The sequence below is a fragment of the Copadichromis virginalis genome, linkage group LG23 (genome assembly GCF_057382275.1).
Source record: "Copadichromis virginalis isolate Kocher_CV1m ecotype Utaka linkage group LG23, C_Virginalis_male_GT1.1, whole genome shotgun sequence".
Classification (NCBI taxonomy): domain Eukaryota; kingdom Metazoa; phylum Chordata; class Actinopteri; order Cichliformes; family Cichlidae; genus Copadichromis; species Copadichromis virginalis.
Window position 1 is genome coordinate 36,386,900 of NC_140639.1, and position 18,851 is coordinate 36,405,750.

Below are 18,851 nucleotides of genomic sequence, written 5' to 3' on the forward strand. Positions count from 1 at the left end.
TAAAGGTTAGGGATAATCTTATGGACAACAGTGGACTGATCTCTGTTCTTGTTCTGTTAGACCTCAGTGTATCTCTCAAAGTCATTGTACTGCAGTGGTTTGAATCATATAAATATCCAGTTTGCACATGTAAGTGGGGAGTCTTAGTCACACACTAAGGCTAATTATGGCGTTCCACAGGGTTCTGTGCTAAGACCAGTTCTATTTACATTATTCAGTATTATTAGAAGCGGTAGCATTTGCAGAAGATACACAGCTTTATCTATTTATGAAGCCAGATGCCACAGACCAACTGGTTAAACTACAGAAGTGTCTTAAACATGTTAAGGCTTGGATGACCTCTAATTTGCTGCTTCTAAATTTAGATAAAACAAAGACTATTATACTCGAAAAATCTTTCAACAAAAGGGTGTCTAATAGGATACACTGGATAGCATTTCCTTGGCTTCCAGTAAGACTGTGAGGAATCTTGGAGTCATGTTGTTGTTCTAAAATTTAGGTTGTAATTTTTATTAATTAAGTACTAGTAGGTACTACAAAAAGCTGACAATAGCTAGTTTTAGAGGAACGTAGAAACATATTATACTGTATTTGATACTGTACCCTTTTTTCAAAAAGGAGACACAAAATTCTACTTTGAGCGTGTTTATGTAATTTATATGCAGGTATCTTTAGGGTATTTTAGGGGAAAGGGAACACAACTGATTACCAGAGGTGTGGGCTGTATTGGAGTATCATAACCTCCCCTTCTTACATTATAATTACAGACTTTGGGCCTCAGAGCAATTTTGGCAACTTGTCAGGTGAATCAGAGGGGAAAAGCAGTGCTCTGCTCAAACTACTGTATATAAAATGGGGATGGGTACTGCTGGCTTCAGCTGAGTCATTAATCAGACGGTGGAAGGTGTGTCAGTATCTCACTGTCACAACTTCTGTAAAAGAAGCAGACTCTCTTAATTAGGGGAAAGACTAGGACATCACTGGAATACAGTCACTGTTAACGGAAAATAGCTCCTTGTTAGCTCAGATGTGCACAGATTTCCTTAAAACTCTAAATGTTTTAGGACTGTCTTGGTTGACACATCTCTGCATAGGGGTTTGGGTCGGGGACTCTGGATTAGCAGGCTTGAGTAAATGTGGTTCCCCTTTTTAGGAAAGGCCATAGGGTGTGTTCACATTGAAAGGGCTCACACTCCTCAGCTGCCCTAATAAGGAATCTTCCTGGATATTAGTGAGGAGAGTCCATATGTAAGTTCTCGAATTTAGTTGAACAATGCAGTTTTCAAACTGGTGGCAGAACAGGTGACTGGTTCTTTATCCTGTTGCGGATATTCGAGGGTGCGTGGGGTTTGCCCAACCAGCCAGCATATGATTTGTGATCTTGAAGGGGGCATTTGACTGAATTCCTTGTGGTTTCTTTTAGAGGATTTTTGAGAATATGAGGTATCTGGCCTGTTGTTACAAACCGTTCTGTCACTGTGGTGAAAGCTTAGTAAGTACTGCCAGTTGAAGTATGAGTCTGCCAGCACTGCCTTTTAAACAATAGTTTTCATAGTTTTTATGTACAGAATTTCTAGGTGTAGGAAAATGGCTCTGCTTTGTTGGCCTTAGTTTCCCTTTTTACAGATGATGTGGTTCTTTAGGTTCATCAGGCAGTGACCTACAGATAGTAGTATGCAGCCAAGTGTAGGGTAGCAGGAGTTAGCACCTCCATGATGCTAATGGAGCCCGCCAACTGGTGCAGTTTGGGCATCTGACAAGGATGCCTCCTGGGCGCCTCTTGGGTGAGGTGTTCCTGGTATGTCCCACTGGGAGGAGGCTCCGGGGCAGACCCAGGACACGCTGGAGAGATTATATCTCTCAGCTGGCCTGGGAACGCCTTGGTGTTCCCTCGGACAAGCTGGAGGAGGTGGCTGGGGAGAGGGAGGTCTGGGCTTCTCTGCTTAGACTGCTGCCCCCACGACCCGGTCCCGAATAAGCGGAAGAAGATGGATGGATGGAAGGATGGATGGACAGATGGACAGATGGACAGATGGATGGTTCTCAGTACTTCTTTCAGGTCAGGGACGAGTTGCTGCCCCCAGTTTTCTTGTTCACAAGTGAGCGAAGGGTGGTGCATGAAAGATGGATAGATTAGGTGTTGGCAAATGATTTACAAACAATTGTTAAGTTGAAATGTCTAATAGATAAACCTCCATTGTTAGTGAACCTGTTAACTGTAACTGCTAACTATATAGTTTATTCTCACTTTATCCGATGAAATCATGCACGAGCACAAAATGCCTGGGCAGAGTACAGAGGAGAAAACTGAAAGGGTTTTTTTTTTGTTGACTAGTGCTACTGTGACTGCCTACCATGTTAGCAATTATCCAGCAAATTGCAGCTGTTTAGCAAACATCCCTTTACACAGTCTCTCAGTATGGATATATTCAACCCATGAGTAAATTCACTCAATTAGTAAGTAGAAATTTCACACCATTGCCTTTTTAAACCAGTTTATATTGTACCTTACATAGTGCTTTGGAAAATTCACATTATAATACATGCCAGTTGCTTTTGAAAAATATGATTAACTACCCAACCCCTACCCCACAAGTCCCTAAACATAGTTGCTATAGCAATGCCAGACTTTGAATGGAAAAATATCAGGAATAAAGCTAGAGCCTCAGCCTTGAGTTTGAGCACACAGCCAGGGAGCGAGTTAAAATGATTCTGTTTCATCAGTCGAAGGGGAAACAGTATGGATTCATACAGAAACCTATTCTTTAAATTAGCTTTGCAATATTATGACCTGGATGATAATTATGGATGAATTTTAATGAGCGCATTTAAGGAAGGTGTGCAAAAATCGTAAACATGAATGAATAAAATGATCTGTCAGTTGGAAGATAATTGCACTGCATTATGTGATCGAATAGCTGAGTATCTCTCACCACGAGCCATTCTGATAATTAGTTTAAAGCGTGATTAAAAAGTGTGGCAGTTTGACATCAGTCAGGTTGTTTTTTGTATAGTTTCTTGTTTTAAACCAAAAGTGCAACACACACATTACAATATGTATCAAATGCTTTGCATGAATTAATGTGCATGTTTTAGAAAGTTAAAGCTAATAATAATAAGGTGTCATTTTTTTAATATATTTATGTCAGAAACTAATACATGACCTGCACTGGTTGTTCCAGACGAATATTTCTTTTGGTTTTGTGTCCTGAATTGCCCTATTTTCTCCTGGCAAGGATAGAGTGGTAATGTGCGGGAGAGACAGAGTGATCCTTCCAATCAGCTTCCATGGCAACAGGCCACCGGGGGGAGGGAAGGGAGGATGAGGGACTTTGGAGTTGGAGGAAGAGGAGGAGGCAGCCAGAAGGGTTGTGGGGAGGTGGGGGCTGGGAGGTGGTAGAATCTAACGCTGAAGCATGAGGGGAAGGCTGCGAGAGGTCTGGTTTTTCACAGAGAGGGAAAAAAAACTGTGTGTGTGTATATGTGTACTTTGAAATCTGAACAAAGGCGGAGAGTTAAAATAACTGCAGCAGAGCCTTCGTTATGTTTCATTCTGTTTAATAAAGGATATATATAATATATATAAGGATACATTGCAATGTCTTGTAATGTATGGAAAGTATGACATGTACAGAAACACTGTAATTGCTAGCTATCCCATCCACATATAATGAGTAACGTCTGAGCTGCTTTGCTTCCTACGGCCACTAGATGGACTGTAATCATGATAACCCAAACATTTTTCCATTCCCAATACTGTTATCAGATATATCACACACAGTATGTATCTGGTACTTTTCCCTTTAAGGGGCCAACAGTGTTCAGTCTGCATCTAATTAATGAGTTCAGGCTACCTATTTGACCTCATGGTAACTATGTGCCATTTCAAAAGACACAGTTACCAAAAAGGTGCCTGCATGTTCCTAAGAATCTAACAGCTTATTGGATTTCAATGTGCGGTATCAGGAGAGGGTCGGTACTGGTCAAAATACAAAAAGAATTTAGTTAACAGACATGGCTGTATTCTCTGATCTTAGTGGACATATATGGTTGCAACCAACAATAAATTTTATTTGTAATAGACAGCTTATTATATAAAATATACATATATAAATATCATGCAGACATATTAACAAAGCACTTTTTAAACTAGAAAGAAATCAAAAAATTTAAAGCTGCTTTCTTCCCATGAAAAATGCAAAGTTTGAAAAACTGAGAATTTTTGCTGTTTTACCTGAAGCAATGACATCAATGATTGATCAGCTGCCAGTCTGTCACAGTGATTTGTGTCTCCAACTGTGTACTGTGTGTTTTTTTGACTACTGGTCGTTTTGCGTCACTTTGAATCTCCTTGTACTCCTTTTGTCATGTCTGTTGGCAGGTTTATTTATTTTATTTTGTTACCTTCCCCAAGCTGATACTTTCGGTAGCATTTGCGTGTCATTCTGTCTGTAAACACAAAAGTTTTGAATGAATTCTGGTATAACTTTATAGGGATGTAGAGTGGGGTCATGTTAATAATCTATTAAAATTTAAAGTACAGCCACCAAGGTCTGATTCATGATTCACTGATTTTGGTCCTCTAGGTCTTTGCTGTGTAGACCCATTCAATGGCCTTAATGATAGAGAATGACCAAGATTTATTACCAAATCGGAGGTAATAGCAAGTAAACAAGTACTGTCTCATTATTCTGATGACAATTTTTTCTCAGTGGTCAGATGACCTCCAAATGTTTTTATAGCCCTTCTGCTTACTAACCATTTAACTGAAGTGATTGCCACAGCCCTCAGCCCTAATATGTCACGCCATCAGTGACCAGCAGAGGGTGTTCTTTGTCAATGACGCCATCTTTTTACTGCAAATCTTTGCTTCAGCTTGAGTCAGGAGCCCATCATTAACTCTTTGTCCTGTTTTGCTGCCTGGCTGGGTGTAATTATTTCCCCAGCGACTCAGTCAAAGGACTCGGTAACCAAAACAGACCTCTACAATAAAAATACAAAATGAGAGAGCTGGTTGGGCTGAGGGAACTGGTTAACATTGGGCACAAAAATGTAAGAGAAATAAAAAAATATATATAATAATTGCGCTGTAATTTAATTTTCCCCAAACATAAACATTTCTGGCTGATAGATCTGAGGAAGGTCAAAATCTGTGTATTAACAGATTTCTAAATTGGACATAAGAATGCTGGACATAATGAAAAGTGGTGTGTGGGGCTGAAAATATGCAGAAGCATTGAAAAATAGCATTCCGAGCAGATTAAAAGCCTGGCTCACAGTTTTATTTTCCTGCCTGGATCCCTCACTGAGACATTGTGGTATGGTCATTTCCACCCATAATATTCAGCTCACATTAAGTTATCAGTGACATACAGCATGTCCTGCTGGACATCGTGTGGGCAAGATTCTGACAGAAAAACAGGATGTTAGCTGTAGAAAAATGTGCTGAGGGAAATCTGTGTACACGTTTCTACAGCTAACATTTGTTAGTTTGGTTTATTTGATTTTCTGGCTCAAGAATGAGAATAAGAAAATACAAAGAGGAACATATAGCTTTTTCTTATCTGTTATCAGTCTGCATCAAATCTATTCTTAGTATTTTGAACAGTGGGCTCCAGCTCCAGTATGGCTAAGGTCCATGGAATGAACTTTTTATCTTACAAGTGGTTAAAAGAAGAAGAATATTTTTTAGAATTTATCAGAACATATTTAAATGATTTCTTGGGGGAAAGAAAAGAGATGATTAAGGTTACCTACAACCACTGCTATTTTCATTTTCATTTCAACCTATATTCTGTTTTCCACAGTCTTGTTTTATCATAATTGTATTGCAAATTAACGAAATAAGTATCATTAATCTACTAGCGGTAACTAACTTAGCAACTGTTTTAGGCAGCCCAGCAGTACCAGTAGTGTTTTTAAAGAAACAGTGATTACAAAAAAAGTGCAATTTTTTAATGGTTTTTTTAAATAGCTAATAGCTCCTTTATTCCTACTATAAACTCTGGAGAAAAATACAGATTTTAAGTGATTTTTTTAATGTCAGTGTTTTGCATGTTTTTCCACTAATTTTAAGTCCAGTCACAGGAATCTCTGTTAATTCACAAATATGGTGATTTCCAAAGAGCTATTAGCCAAAAACTATAGTGTGCAGTCCATGCTGGGGTAATTTAATGAAAGTGAAGAAGTCGAGGACAAAAGACCAAGTGTCACCCAAAAACCAGATCCCATCTATACCAGATGATCGGTATCTGAATGTCATTCCCTAAAGAAATAGGAAAAAATCCAGCAAAGACCTGAAAAAGTATTTAGTCAGCCACCGATTGTGCAAGTTCCCCCACTTAAAATGATGACAGAGGTCAGTAATTTGCACCAGAGGTACACTTCAACTGTGAGAGACAGAATGTGAAAAAAAAATCCATGAATTCACACGGTAGGATTTGTAAAGAATTTATTCGTAAAATAGGGTGGAAAATAAGTATTTGGTCACCTCAAACAAGGAAAATCTCTGGCTCTCACAGACCTGTAACGTCTTCTGTAAGAAGCTTTTCTGTCCCCCACTCGTTACCTGTATGAATGGCACCTGTTTGAACCCATCATCTGTTTAAAAGACACCTGTCCACAGCCTCAAACAGTCAGACTCCAAACTCCGCCATGGCCAAGACCAAAGAGCTTTGGAAGGACACCAGGAAAAGTATTGTAGACCTGCACCAGACTGGGAAGAGTGAATCTACAATAGGCAAGCAGCTTGGTGTGAAAAAATCAACTGTGGGAGCAATCATCAGAAAATGGAAGACATACAAGACCACTGATAATCTCCCTCGATCTGGGGCTCCACGCAAGATCTCATCCCGTGGGGTCAAAATGATCATGAGAACGGTGAGCAAAGATTCCAGAACCACACGGGGGGACCTGGTGAATGACCTGCAGAGAGCTGGGACCAAAGTAACAAAGGTCACCATCAGTAACACACTACAACGGCAGGGAATCAAATCCCAGTGCCAGACGTGTTCCGCTGCTGAAGCCAGTGCATGTCCAGGCCCGTCTGAAGTTTGCCAGAGAGCACATGGATGATACAGCAGAGGATTGGGAGAATGTCATGTGGTCAGATGAAACCAAAGTAGAACTTTTTGGTATAAACTCAACTCGTCGTGTTTGGAGGAAGAAGAATACTGAGTTGCATCCCAAGAACACCATACCTACTGTGAAGCATGGGGGTGGAAACATCATGCTATGGGGCTGTTTTTCTGCCAAGGGGACAGGACGACTGATCCGTGTTAAGGACAGAATGAATGGGGCCATGTATCGTGAGATTTTGAGCCAAAACCTCCTTCCATCAGTGAGAACTTTGAAGATGAAACGAGGCTGGGTCTTCCAACATGACAATGATCCAAAACACACCGCCCGGGCAACAAAGGAGTGGCTCCGTAAGAAGCATTTGAAAGTCCTGGAGTGGCCTAGCCAGTCTCCAGACCTCAACCCCATAGAAAATCTGTGGCGGGAGTTGAAAGTCCGTGTTGCTCGGCGACAGCCCCAAAACATCACTGCTCTCGAGAAGATCTGCATGGAGGAATGGGCCAAAATACCAGCTACTGTGTGTGCAAACCTGGTAAAGACCTATAGTAAACGTTTGACCTCTGTTATTGCCAACAAAGGTTATGTTACAAAGTATTGAGTTGTATTTTTGTTATTGACCAAATACTTATTTTCCACCCTGATTTACGAATAAATTCTTTACAAATCCTACCATGTGGATTCATGGATTTTTTTTTCACATTCTGTCTCTCACAGTTGAAGTGTACCTCTGGTGCAAATTACTGACCTCTGTCATCATTTTAAGTGGGGGAACTTGCACAATCGGTGGCTGACTAAATACTTTTTTGCCCCACTGTATCTGGCCCTTCAGTGAAACCATCTACTTTCACTGACACCTTAGAAATGATTCAGCGGAAGAGCGACTGTGAAGAAGTCGTTCACGGAGGAATGTTAATTGGTGACAACCAGTCTTATGTAGTGATGAATCTAAAGATTTAGGTTAAATCCCTCATCACTCTGTATAGAAGAGGTAAAAAGACAGGTACTGTGTCCACAGCCATCTGTAAAATATCAGTACATTTCTGAACAACTGCAAATACTCGCCTATTGTGAATCTGAAATTAAAATCACTGACCTTTTTCCAGTTTGTCCTGGCAGAATTTTTCATGGACTGGCTGGACCTCAGATATTACCGAAGCAGTGGACGTGTAGAACATGAAGCACCCAAGATCGAAAAGAAGCTTTGGAAATTCCTTCAATGAGCCTTGGAGTCTAATACTGAAGACTAAAAGAAATGACAAGAAAGCCTGAGTACAGACTGTGCTGAACAATAAGCAAAATATTGACCTTCAAGCTCATTAGATTTGTACACTTGATTTTTGCTGTAGATGCTGTAATGCTATGCAGTTTGCATGTCATAATAAATCACTGCTATCCCATTTCTCATTTTTCTTTAAAAAAATAAATAAAGAAAAGCGTGTTGTCTTGAAATGTGTACAAAGTACCCACCCTATGATTTGTAGTTGCACTGCATTTTCTATCCAATATAAGCCTCTGGTTTTTTTGTGAATGAGTTTTTACTTAAGTAAATGACCTCCAATGATTCCTCTGTGTGTTTCCAGGGAGTAAGCACCAGATGGCAGACTTCACCTTTAAAACAGACTTATTATGTAGCCATTCAAATACACATCCAACAACTCTACTATCAAGGTTAACGTCACCAGTAACAGCATATTTTGGCTAAATGTGACAAAATAAATATTTTTATTGCCCAGTATACATGTCAAAAAGGGCACTAAATGTGATGTTTTGCTGGAAATATATCCCTGTAAGAGCCCATAAGGTGCCCGGATCTTACTTAGTTAACCTAGTGGCCCATTAAAAAACCTGTTACAAGCAGATACAAAGTATTTCACTGTTTATGCTCCCATTAAAACACAGTACAAGTTGGGGCCAGCTGTGGTGTGTGAATGTGAAAAAGATGAAACAGTCATTTTTTTCCAAGTCAGAAGAGGAGGAGGTGGCTGAGAGCCAGTCAGGAGAGCAGATGGCGTCTCCATCTGTCTGGTCTGTTTAAAGAGCTCTGCAGGCGAGGCCCCAAGCCAAACAAGCCAGCTACACGGTCTGGGATGATCTCAGAGCATTCACTCTCGCATTGCACCCTAAAGCTATCAAGATTTGATCCTTTCACAGAACTCCAAAATCACTGCACTTTGCAGTGCAACCCAACTTTAAAGACTCTAAATGAACTGATTTGCTAGAGACAATATTGCAAGTATACGGATGCATAAATCCAACCAGGAAATGTAGCTATTCACAAAGAGTTGAGTTTTACTTCTTTGCACGTTCTGTTGCTTCACCTTCAAAGACCGTGCATTGTGCTGCTTTCCTTTTTGATAGACACGGTTGTTAAGATTGTACATCGCTCTCCTCTAGCCTGCTGTATCTTAATGGAGGCACAGCAGGAAGTAAAAACCTCAGTAATAGGAGAAGTGTTGCTGTCATCTGATACTGAATGCTGTGTCTACCTGTGTCCCTAGAAAGTGATCAGAAAGCGCATTCTGAATAACAAAGTAGAGGTCATAATATAAAATTGGCTGCATGTCTCAATTTCAATTTTATTTATATAGCGCCAAATCACAACAAAAGTTGCCTCAAGGCGCTTCATACAGGCGCTTGTTTCTTTTAACAGCTTTTTTTGTTATATAACACTGAGAAATATTATCATTTCATAAATTCTACAGAAGTGATGGGGAAGAATGCAGTCTTTTCCACAACACTGACTAGACCAAGGAGCTTATCCTGGATTTCAAGAAGAAAGCTCCCCCTCTGGAACCTGTGTGTATTAAAGGTGCTGAACTGGAACATGTTTACAATTTCAAGTTTCAGAGTCTGTCAACCGCCAACAATCTGAGGTGGTCGGAAAATATTTCAGTGACGCTATTTCATTAGGTCAGTAAAAGAAGCAAGCCTGGCAACCAGTCCGGCCTTACAGAGAAGAGGTACTTCACAAGACTGTGAGGAAGTGCCACGCAAAGAAAAAGCGAGACCTTGCTCAGACGTATTAAACTGTAACAAGCATAATGGGCACACAGCTCCTTCCATGGACACGTTGCAGGGTGCGTGAAGTCAGGTCAAGGAAGTCAGAGGCATAAGCAGAGAACACCAAGAAAAACAGGAAGCATTAGCACAATAATATTAATCATTTGAGACATTGTAGAAAAATAGCTTCAATGTTTTGATTTCTGTGATGAAATTATGAGTATAAGGTTAGAAAAGCATATGTTTCTGATTAAGTTTGTTTGGTCCTGAGAAGACAGTGTAGAGTAGGTTTGTCAGAATGTTTGTCACATCTTTATCACAGTGCCCAATAGTGCCTGTTTATTCTGAAATTCTGTATCTGAAAGGCTAAAACATGCCAACACTCAGTAGATGCTAACACAGGTCCTAATTGCCCATGGGTTGATCCAGCTTATTTTACATTAAACTTAGAATTCAAATTGAAATATTTAGTTTTAGATTAGAAGTTAGACGTATATTTTATTCCACTATAAATTTGTTAAAACTGTACTAATTTAACTGGCATTAAATACAAGTTGGTCAAAGGCATAGATTATCATCTGATGAAGTTTTGCCTTGTTTTGAACATATCCTAGCTACAGAGGCCCTAAAAGCTGCCCATGGGTGCCCAAACAGCAAAAGTTCCCTTTCTTAAATGTAGTTATCTGGTGTTAAGGTAAAGTGAGTTCATTGCATAAACCAGAGGTCTGTTGTGTCGGGGGAAAGGTTTTCATGCAAGACAGAACCAAACTCGTATAAATCCATGAAATTAAAACAAATGGCTAAAAGAAGCCAGCAGCTAGAGAGGTACAGATGATAACTCTCCAGGTTTAGTCACTTGAATCACAGTTTATATAGTTTATTTATGAGTATAATAATGCAGGATAAGCCAGGCCTTCCAAAGGCCGTTTATCTTTAGCTGAAAAGGAACATCACAATCAATCAATAAATGCTGGGTGTTTTAGGCATTCTCTGCAACATAAAGAAACTAACAATAATAAATAATGTGCATTGAGGTGACATTTTAGCAAGGCATCAGGGCTGTGGGATGCTGCTACATTTCCAGACTTTTCTTGAGAACCAGAAGGACCTTTTGACCCTTTAAGTGGTGCCATGTTAAACTATGCTAAGTGCTCGTATTTGGTAGCAATATCATTCAGTGGTTTACTGGAATATATGACATCTGTGTCTAGATATAATTTGTGGCATTGTAGAAAAATAAAATGTGAATTGCTGCTTCCATCTTCTTGTCTTATCAAAAGAATCATATTTCAGCCTGTCCTCTAAATACAGTCGTCTGGAGTGCTTGGCCAAAAACCAGCGAGGGAGCCCACACACAACCAGCAGCATCTTTTCTTTAATAGAAGCAGACAGTGTTTGTACCCTGCTGAATCTTCACCATAATGTCCCTTATATCATCTGTTAATGAAGAAAATCCTCTCTAAAACTTTGTGTTAGGGGACTTTATGTGTCCCCTTCTACTTATCCCTGCACTTCAAACAGTGTGTATAAGCTTGTGCATATGTGAGTGTTTCTATCTGTTTTGACTATGCTACACATCAAGATGCATATCACAGAAACTCTTAACTACTTCATTAGTCCAGAACATGTTCTCAGTGGCCAATTTTCTTTAAAACTGACCTTCGCTTGCAGAAGTGAAATAACGTTGGAAATAGAAAGTGGCTTAATCAGGTACAAAACTACACTTGTAGTTCTTTTCTTCTGTGTATATCAGAGTAACTGCAGTAAGCTGAGTGGCCTCAGTGGACACAGGATCCAGCAGAAAGTGACACACTCTGGCCATTTCTGAATAATGTATGTGCTGCTGGTATAAATAGAGTGATACTGTGTCCTCTAAAGTACTATCAGATGAATATATCATGACCACTCATTCATTAAGACTGGATTATCTGGATTGCTTCTCGATTCTTTTCTCTCTGTTTGTGTATTGATGTTTCTGCTGTGGCTGTAACTCCCTGTTTCAGCCACATAACTACTGTTTTTCTTTCTATCTAGTCCTGTAACTAAGCTTTTCTCGTGGCTCTTCCTCTCTCCTCCCACTCTGTTCTTCACCATTTGCCTCCTGCTCAGCTTTGCCAGCTCATGTGAGGTGAAAACAGTGACTCCAGGTGCTTCCCTTGCTCCCCATTAAGAGTGTAAACATGGGACAACATAGTAGAAATGACACTTTTACAGGATGAGACAGTTGAAATAAATTTTTCAGAAGTTAAATGTAAGCAGTGCAAGAGGAAACTGAGTTAAAGTGTTCATTTCTCTCTTTGTGTTAGTAGTCAGTAAAGGAAAACACTCCCCGGGAAGAGGTGGTGCAGTTGTTGAAACATTAACAATATATTTGCCTTCATGGATGCAGCGTGGGCCATCAGCTTAGGTGTTAAGGGCCTTCCATCATTTGTTCAGAAATAATAGGCTCTCCTACCCTCCCCGGACCTGGTGTCAACGGGAGGATGGGTGAGGCAAAAAGCTGTTAACCTGCTTCCTGGAAAACTGCTGGGGTTGGTTTGTGGTCCCACAGTTGTCAATGGTGTGTGTTATATCTATAAAAATAGCAGGAAAATCAACCAGTTTGTCTCTATGGTTATCTGGTTTTCTTCAGAACTGATATAAAATGTCACATTTGATGAAGGTTACAAAGGAAATGTTACACACAGCTCAGTGTTAGAACATTTGTTAGTTCAGGCTATATACAGTTTAACCATCAACAGGTGGCTTGAGGCCAGCCGCAGCATGTGCTTCTCAGTTATTAGCACGAGCATAAAATTTGAATCAGTGACTTGAGTGACCAGTGAGAAATCTGAAGGATTGTGAAACAAATAGGAGTAAACCTACCTGGAACCCTTATGTGCTTCCAGGAAGCTTTTATTTTGGAGGAGTTTCTAAAATGCATTTGCAGCAGCTGCAAGTTTTGTGAAAACCCACAGTCAGTTTTCAGGTTTTCACAATCCCACTGCTTATATTTAATTAGTAGTCGTGCACAACTACAGAAATGAACAAGTGTAAGAGAAATTAAGTTGCTAAATGTGCACATGGATTTGTGCATTTTCACAGAAATTTCTAGCTGGACGACCTTCTTGATGACAAAACGAACTTCATGGCGGATGGCAAATGTGAGTCCTGGAAAAGCACAGGTGTCATTTCTAACATTTACTGTGATAGCATCTAAAACACCAGAACACAGAAGCTGAAACAGCACAAATGGTTTAGCTTTACATCTTTGCCTTACACAAAAGTCTGTTTTATATGTACAATCAACACGAGTCAAATGATACATTTGCCATAAAATGTATCTAAATATAATGTAAATGTATTATTATGAATGTAATTAAGGAATCCTTAAGCTATTTGAACATTATTAACTATATATTTTAAGCTGTTAAAGAAGAAACTTAACAGAAGGTTAGGGTTCCCTGTCCCATTTCCCGCTTCTTTATTCTCAGGCAGACAGCTTCTCTTTTTTGTAAACATGTGACTTTACCTAGTCTTCTGTGAGCATGAGTGATTCGAGGGCAGAGGAGAAAGGAAAAACTTTCCCTGTAAACTTTTGCTATTCTCCTCCTCCTTCCTCGAGCCTCTTACTGTGCCTGCACAACCCAGAGCGCTCTCTAGACAGAGAAGGACTCGAGTAACATCTCATCTCTGTCCCTCATCCTCTCATACCCCCCTCGCTTCCTGACTCACCTGACACAATAGACTTCCCCTCAGTGCATCAACCTGAAGAGAAAAGAGGTAGTGGGGGTGTACGGTTTCTTTACAACAATGGAAATTCAATCAGGAAATAGAGAGGAGGTGGCGAGTGTGACCTCGGGCTCCGTTTCTCAGAGTCCCTCTGGGCTACAGGTAGAAGCATCAGATGATCCGGTGCTCAGAGAGGACCTACAGGCTAAGAGGATTGAGAGGTTTGACATCCCGCTCGATAGCCTGAAGAGGATGTTTGAGAAGCCTGCTGTAGGAAACACAGTAAGTACTTTGACTGTGAAGTTTTGTCTTTATATTGCAATGTGAACTGCACTTTTGTGAGCAGTGACATCCGTTTTTCTCCAGGGGAAATAAGTGGTATAGGTAACTGCCACTTTTTGCTGAGTGTGTCAGGTAGATGGATGGCTTTAATGCAATGCGCATTTGAACAAATTGAAAAGCTCTTGCAACCTTCAGAAAAATGTAAAGTCAGTAGTGGTAACATGACTGTGAAGTCATGCTTCAGGCAAAAGCCATCAAGTTTATGTGGAGTGAAAGTGTACACTATGCAGATTTCACTGCTGCAGACTGTAGCTCTCTTTCTTTATGTACTGGCAGGAGCTGACCTTTACTGGTGACTTATTTTTGGATATAATGGGAAAGAAAACACACAGTGCTGTTTATCTCTCTATTTACTTTAGTACAGTTATCTTGCTGGCAGTTTGGAGTTTCCATCACTTTGTTGATTCTGGGGGAAAATGCTTCTAGGACACGTCTCCTTACCCAAGAGGAGGACGGCCTTCTCTCTCTAGCTTTGTTTTTTCATCCAAGCTGGCTTCTCTGAGGGGAAAATCTAAGTCTGTTGGAATTGAAGTGTTCCATTATGAGACAAGCTCCCATTTACCAAATGTCTGATGATGGGACAAAAAGGCCCAGATGACCTACTTTTTTGTTCCTAATGTGGTTTAGAGACCAATTCAAACCCCTTAAATTATTCCAAACGCATAAAATAAAAGGCAACAAAATCCAAAACAGTTGATGAATTATGGACCATGTATTTTTAAATATACAACGGTGCCGAGTGGTGGCAGAGATGCACTGATATTTGACACCCTGTTATTTAAGACCTATTTTGGGGGCTTTATGGTTAAGCAGGATTTTAAAAATAACCCTGTAATTGGTATGTCGGCTGCTGCTGGAAGCAGCGTGAAGCTTCTGTGTTAGACTGAGAAGAGAGAAAGAGAGGAGAGAGGTGGGTCCATCAGAATTCACACCTGGCCCCTGAGATGAAAACATTTTATGTCTGTGACTAATGAGGTACATCACTAAAGTCAAGATTTAACCATAGCATCTTCAGACGTTTTCTTTAGCTTTTAAGTTTATCTTTTAGTATACCCTATTTTTTTCTTAATCAGAGCGGTGTGGACTACACTTATCTGACCTCTAACAATCTCAGGAATTAACACCTACACTTTGGCTTTATTTTGGCTCTTGCATTTCAGTTTCCCATGTATAAAACTTTGTTATCTCACCATTAGGAAAATGGTGCTAGGCTTTGATACACAAAGAAATGTGGATACATGTGTTCTCAGTGTTATCAGTCAGTCTTGTAGTATTTGGCTTAGTAAAGCTGTTTCAGCAAAGAGTTTTTCTGTAACAAGGCGTTAAATGAGTCTTTGTAAGGTGAGAGAAGTGACTTGTAGTGGCAAACATGAAGAGACACATGCTTGCTCTTCTTTATCCATACGCATTACTGCTTCAGTTATGCTTATGTCTACCGTTAGCACATTTTACATCTGTAGCAGGATATTGTTTTTGTTACAGTTTTTCTCAGTTGCTTTGGTGCATTTCTCACAACAGAATTAAACTTTGCACAACAGTTAGTTCAACCTCCACAACATGTAGTCGTTTTGGCACAACCTTGTGGCGGTTTCATGTTCATTGCGTCCAAAGGCAAATGCCTTTGGACATGAAGCAGTTGAGTAAGTACAAATATCTAAAGAATGGTCACTTTTGACTTGCTATTCATCACTATCTCCTTTCTTTTATCATGAATGTCACAATTATTTATACTTGTACCGGCTGAATAGTCATTGTCCTCACAACTAATAGTCTTCATTTCATTGCTTGTGTCAGTGCACTCAAAATTGTTGAACATCTTGTCAAACACTTTGTACACCCATTTTGAAAACCCTATTTTTAAGGAGTTTCCATGAAACCCCTGCACACGTTTGTATATCTTGACGAAGCGGGATTCAATCTTGCAAAAGGCGTGAACGAAATCACATTGGAGAAATAGCCACCATTGATGTCCCAGGCCAACGAGGAGGAAATATTACAATGTGTGCAGCAATCTCAGAAAATGGCGTTCACACCCATATTCCTCGTATTGGTGCATACAATACACAACACCGGTTGGCTTTTCTGGACGCTCTTTATAGGGACCTAATCCCACAAAATGAAAGGGATGATCCTGGTGACAATCGGACAATGTATGTAGTGGTTTGGGATAATGTTAGCTTCCATCACTCTGCTGTAGTCGGGCAGTGGTTTGCAGCACACGACAGGATACTTATGGAGTTTCTTCCTCCTTACACTCCATTCCTAAATCCAATTGAGGAGTTTTTCTCTTCCTGGAGGTGGAAGGTATATGACAGGCATCCACATACCCAAATGACCCTGCTAGCAGCTATGGATGCAGCTTGTGATGACATCACAGCAGAGTCCTGCAGAGAGTGGAGTTGACACTCCAGAAGATACTTTCCCCGATGCATCGATAGAGCTGACATACGCTGTGATGTTGATGCAAATATGTGGGCAGACAGACGGGAGCGTCTAGATATCAATGATTGATATGCAGCAGTGTCTGTTTTTCAGTTTGTTTTTTTTGAGTCGTAACTACTGCAGTGAGGTTTACTGTCTAGGTGAGTTTGTTTGCTGTAAAATGTTTGATTTACTGTATTTCCCCAGTTTGCACAATGCTGTGAACAGTTTCAATTAAATATTATCAAGAGTGCATATGGAGTGTCTTGATTGTCCTTTACAATTTATGGTTTTCAACATGCCATGCATGCGGTCCGGACTTGACATGTCATTGGGAAGCACCTACAAAGACATCCGTCACAATGGGAACATGTTCAGACCATGTGATTTTGTGACCAAAGGTGCTGGTCTAATGACTTGTAATTGTGACAGCCCTGACACTTTGTTTGGTATCAGTACTTGCTTTTGATGAATGTATTGTCTGTTTTGCTCAAGGGATTTGTTGTTGATGCATTGACAACTTATTTTGGACACCTGACTTTTCTTTTTGATGGAGTGACTCACTTTTGCAAGTTATCCACCATGTTTTGCAGTTTGCACTAATTGTTTTGAGAAGTGCCTTAGTAGTGGTGGAGAGTTCAATTCTGTTGTGAGAAATGCACCAAAGCGACTGAGAAAAACTGTAATAGCTACTAGCTAACAATAGCATTCAGCAGATAAAGAGAGAAGTATTTTTTCACTGTAGACCAAAGCAGAAGTCATTTTTAAACATAATCAATACAGTATCACAAAGCAGGAGGGGAAACTGTGATTTTCTTTTAAATTTACTGTCATTTTATTAACGAGCTTAAAACGTCAGTATTGTGTTCATGGCTTATTTTTCTGCTCAAAGAAAGAGTGTGACATAAATATTAATGTAATTTTATTAGACAATTAATATATACAAGTTTTCTAAAGCGAAACCTCAATTAGAGGTAGAACTGCAATACCAATCAACAGCCTTCCTAATTATTAACTGCTGCTTAAAAAATAAAAACATGTTAGGGTTTGTTATGACTTTTCTGTATGAAATTTCATATTTGGTTAAAATAATTACTTTCCTACATGACTGCAATATTAAATACTGGGTAAGTATGCTAATATTATTGCTAAATAATAATTGCTCCCGTTATTTTGTGCAGTAAAACTAAAATTAATGTCTATAATCACGCTGTAGACGCACCACACAAACTGAAATCAGCTGATTGTAGCACAACTGTAGAATTGATAGGCACGCAGACTAAAAAATTCCAAGGAATTATTGGAATTCTTAGTTTCTTCCCCACAAGAACCAGTTCTCAGTTGTCATCCCTAGATAAAAGAAAAGAGTTTTTTTTAGGACAGAGTTTTGCATATTTTACTACTGTATTTACAGTCTACTTCCAGTAAAGACAGCTACCATAATGCTTCTGGGAAACAGTTACCTTTGTCTTTCTTTGTTTCTTAACTAATCAGGTTACCACCTTGCAAAATTTTCTATCAGACTCAAGTCTTCTAATTATGAGTTGGTTCTTTTTATTTATATATATATATATATATATATATATACATATATATTCAAACATATTTCTCTCTTACGTGTGTCTCTCTAAGAAAACAAAAATGGATCAGTTATTTACATTCTTTTTAGGTAACAATCTGTACAGCTGGTCAAAAGTCTGGGTGTCATAAGCTGGCACTGCTACACATGCTGTATCTTGGCACTGTATCATGAGTGCTCATAATCTGCTCCGTAGAAAAAAAAAAAAAAAAAACAAAAAACAAGCCTGTAGTCAGTGTCAGTGGAGCATATGGGCAGTATTCCCAGATTCCCAGAGAGAGTGAGGACTAGCTCTCTGCAACCGGCTGGCTATAAAACCTGACCTCATCTCCAGCTTATCTATATTGTAGTGCTTCATATTTGATGATGCACAGCATTTTTCTATCTGCGCTCCATTTCATTTATTTAAACAGCACAATGCCATTCGATGGTCAGCAAAAGCAATGTGTGATGGATTCCCGGGTGGTCGCTCAGCCGTGGCCAGAATCCACAGTGTTGGTGGGGAGAGAGGACTGAGAGGATTGTTCGCAACAATCGTGGATTTGAAATGATGTAAGGTTTTATTGTGCAAGGAGTATGTTTTTTTGCAGTTGTGTAGTATGCGTGGGATACTGGCTTGCGTTTACAACATCTGCCTGCCCTCCTGGTCATGACTGTGCACACAAGGAAGAATAAACACATGCTTTAAACAGATGTGGTGGTGCTGTGTCATGTTTAACTC

General features: G+C 39.7%; 1 protein-coding gene across 2 annotated transcripts in view; it reads left to right on the forward strand.

Moving 5' to 3' along the window:
* The first annotated feature begins 13,748 nt into the window (after positions 1–13,748).
* xirp2a (xin actin binding repeat containing 2a) overlaps positions 13,749–18,851 on the forward strand; it is a 91,917-nt gene continuing 86,814 nt past the window's right edge. The window contains exon 1 of one of the 2 annotated variants that reach the window (XM_085447628.1): positions 13,749–14,070. In XM_085447628.1, coding sequence (XP_085303754.1) covers positions 13,870–14,070 — 201 coding nt within the window. In that variant the 5' untranslated portion in view covers positions 13,749–13,869. The remainder of the gene's footprint in view (positions 14,071–18,851) is intronic. The other variant, XM_085447631.1, reaches the window with a different exon arrangement.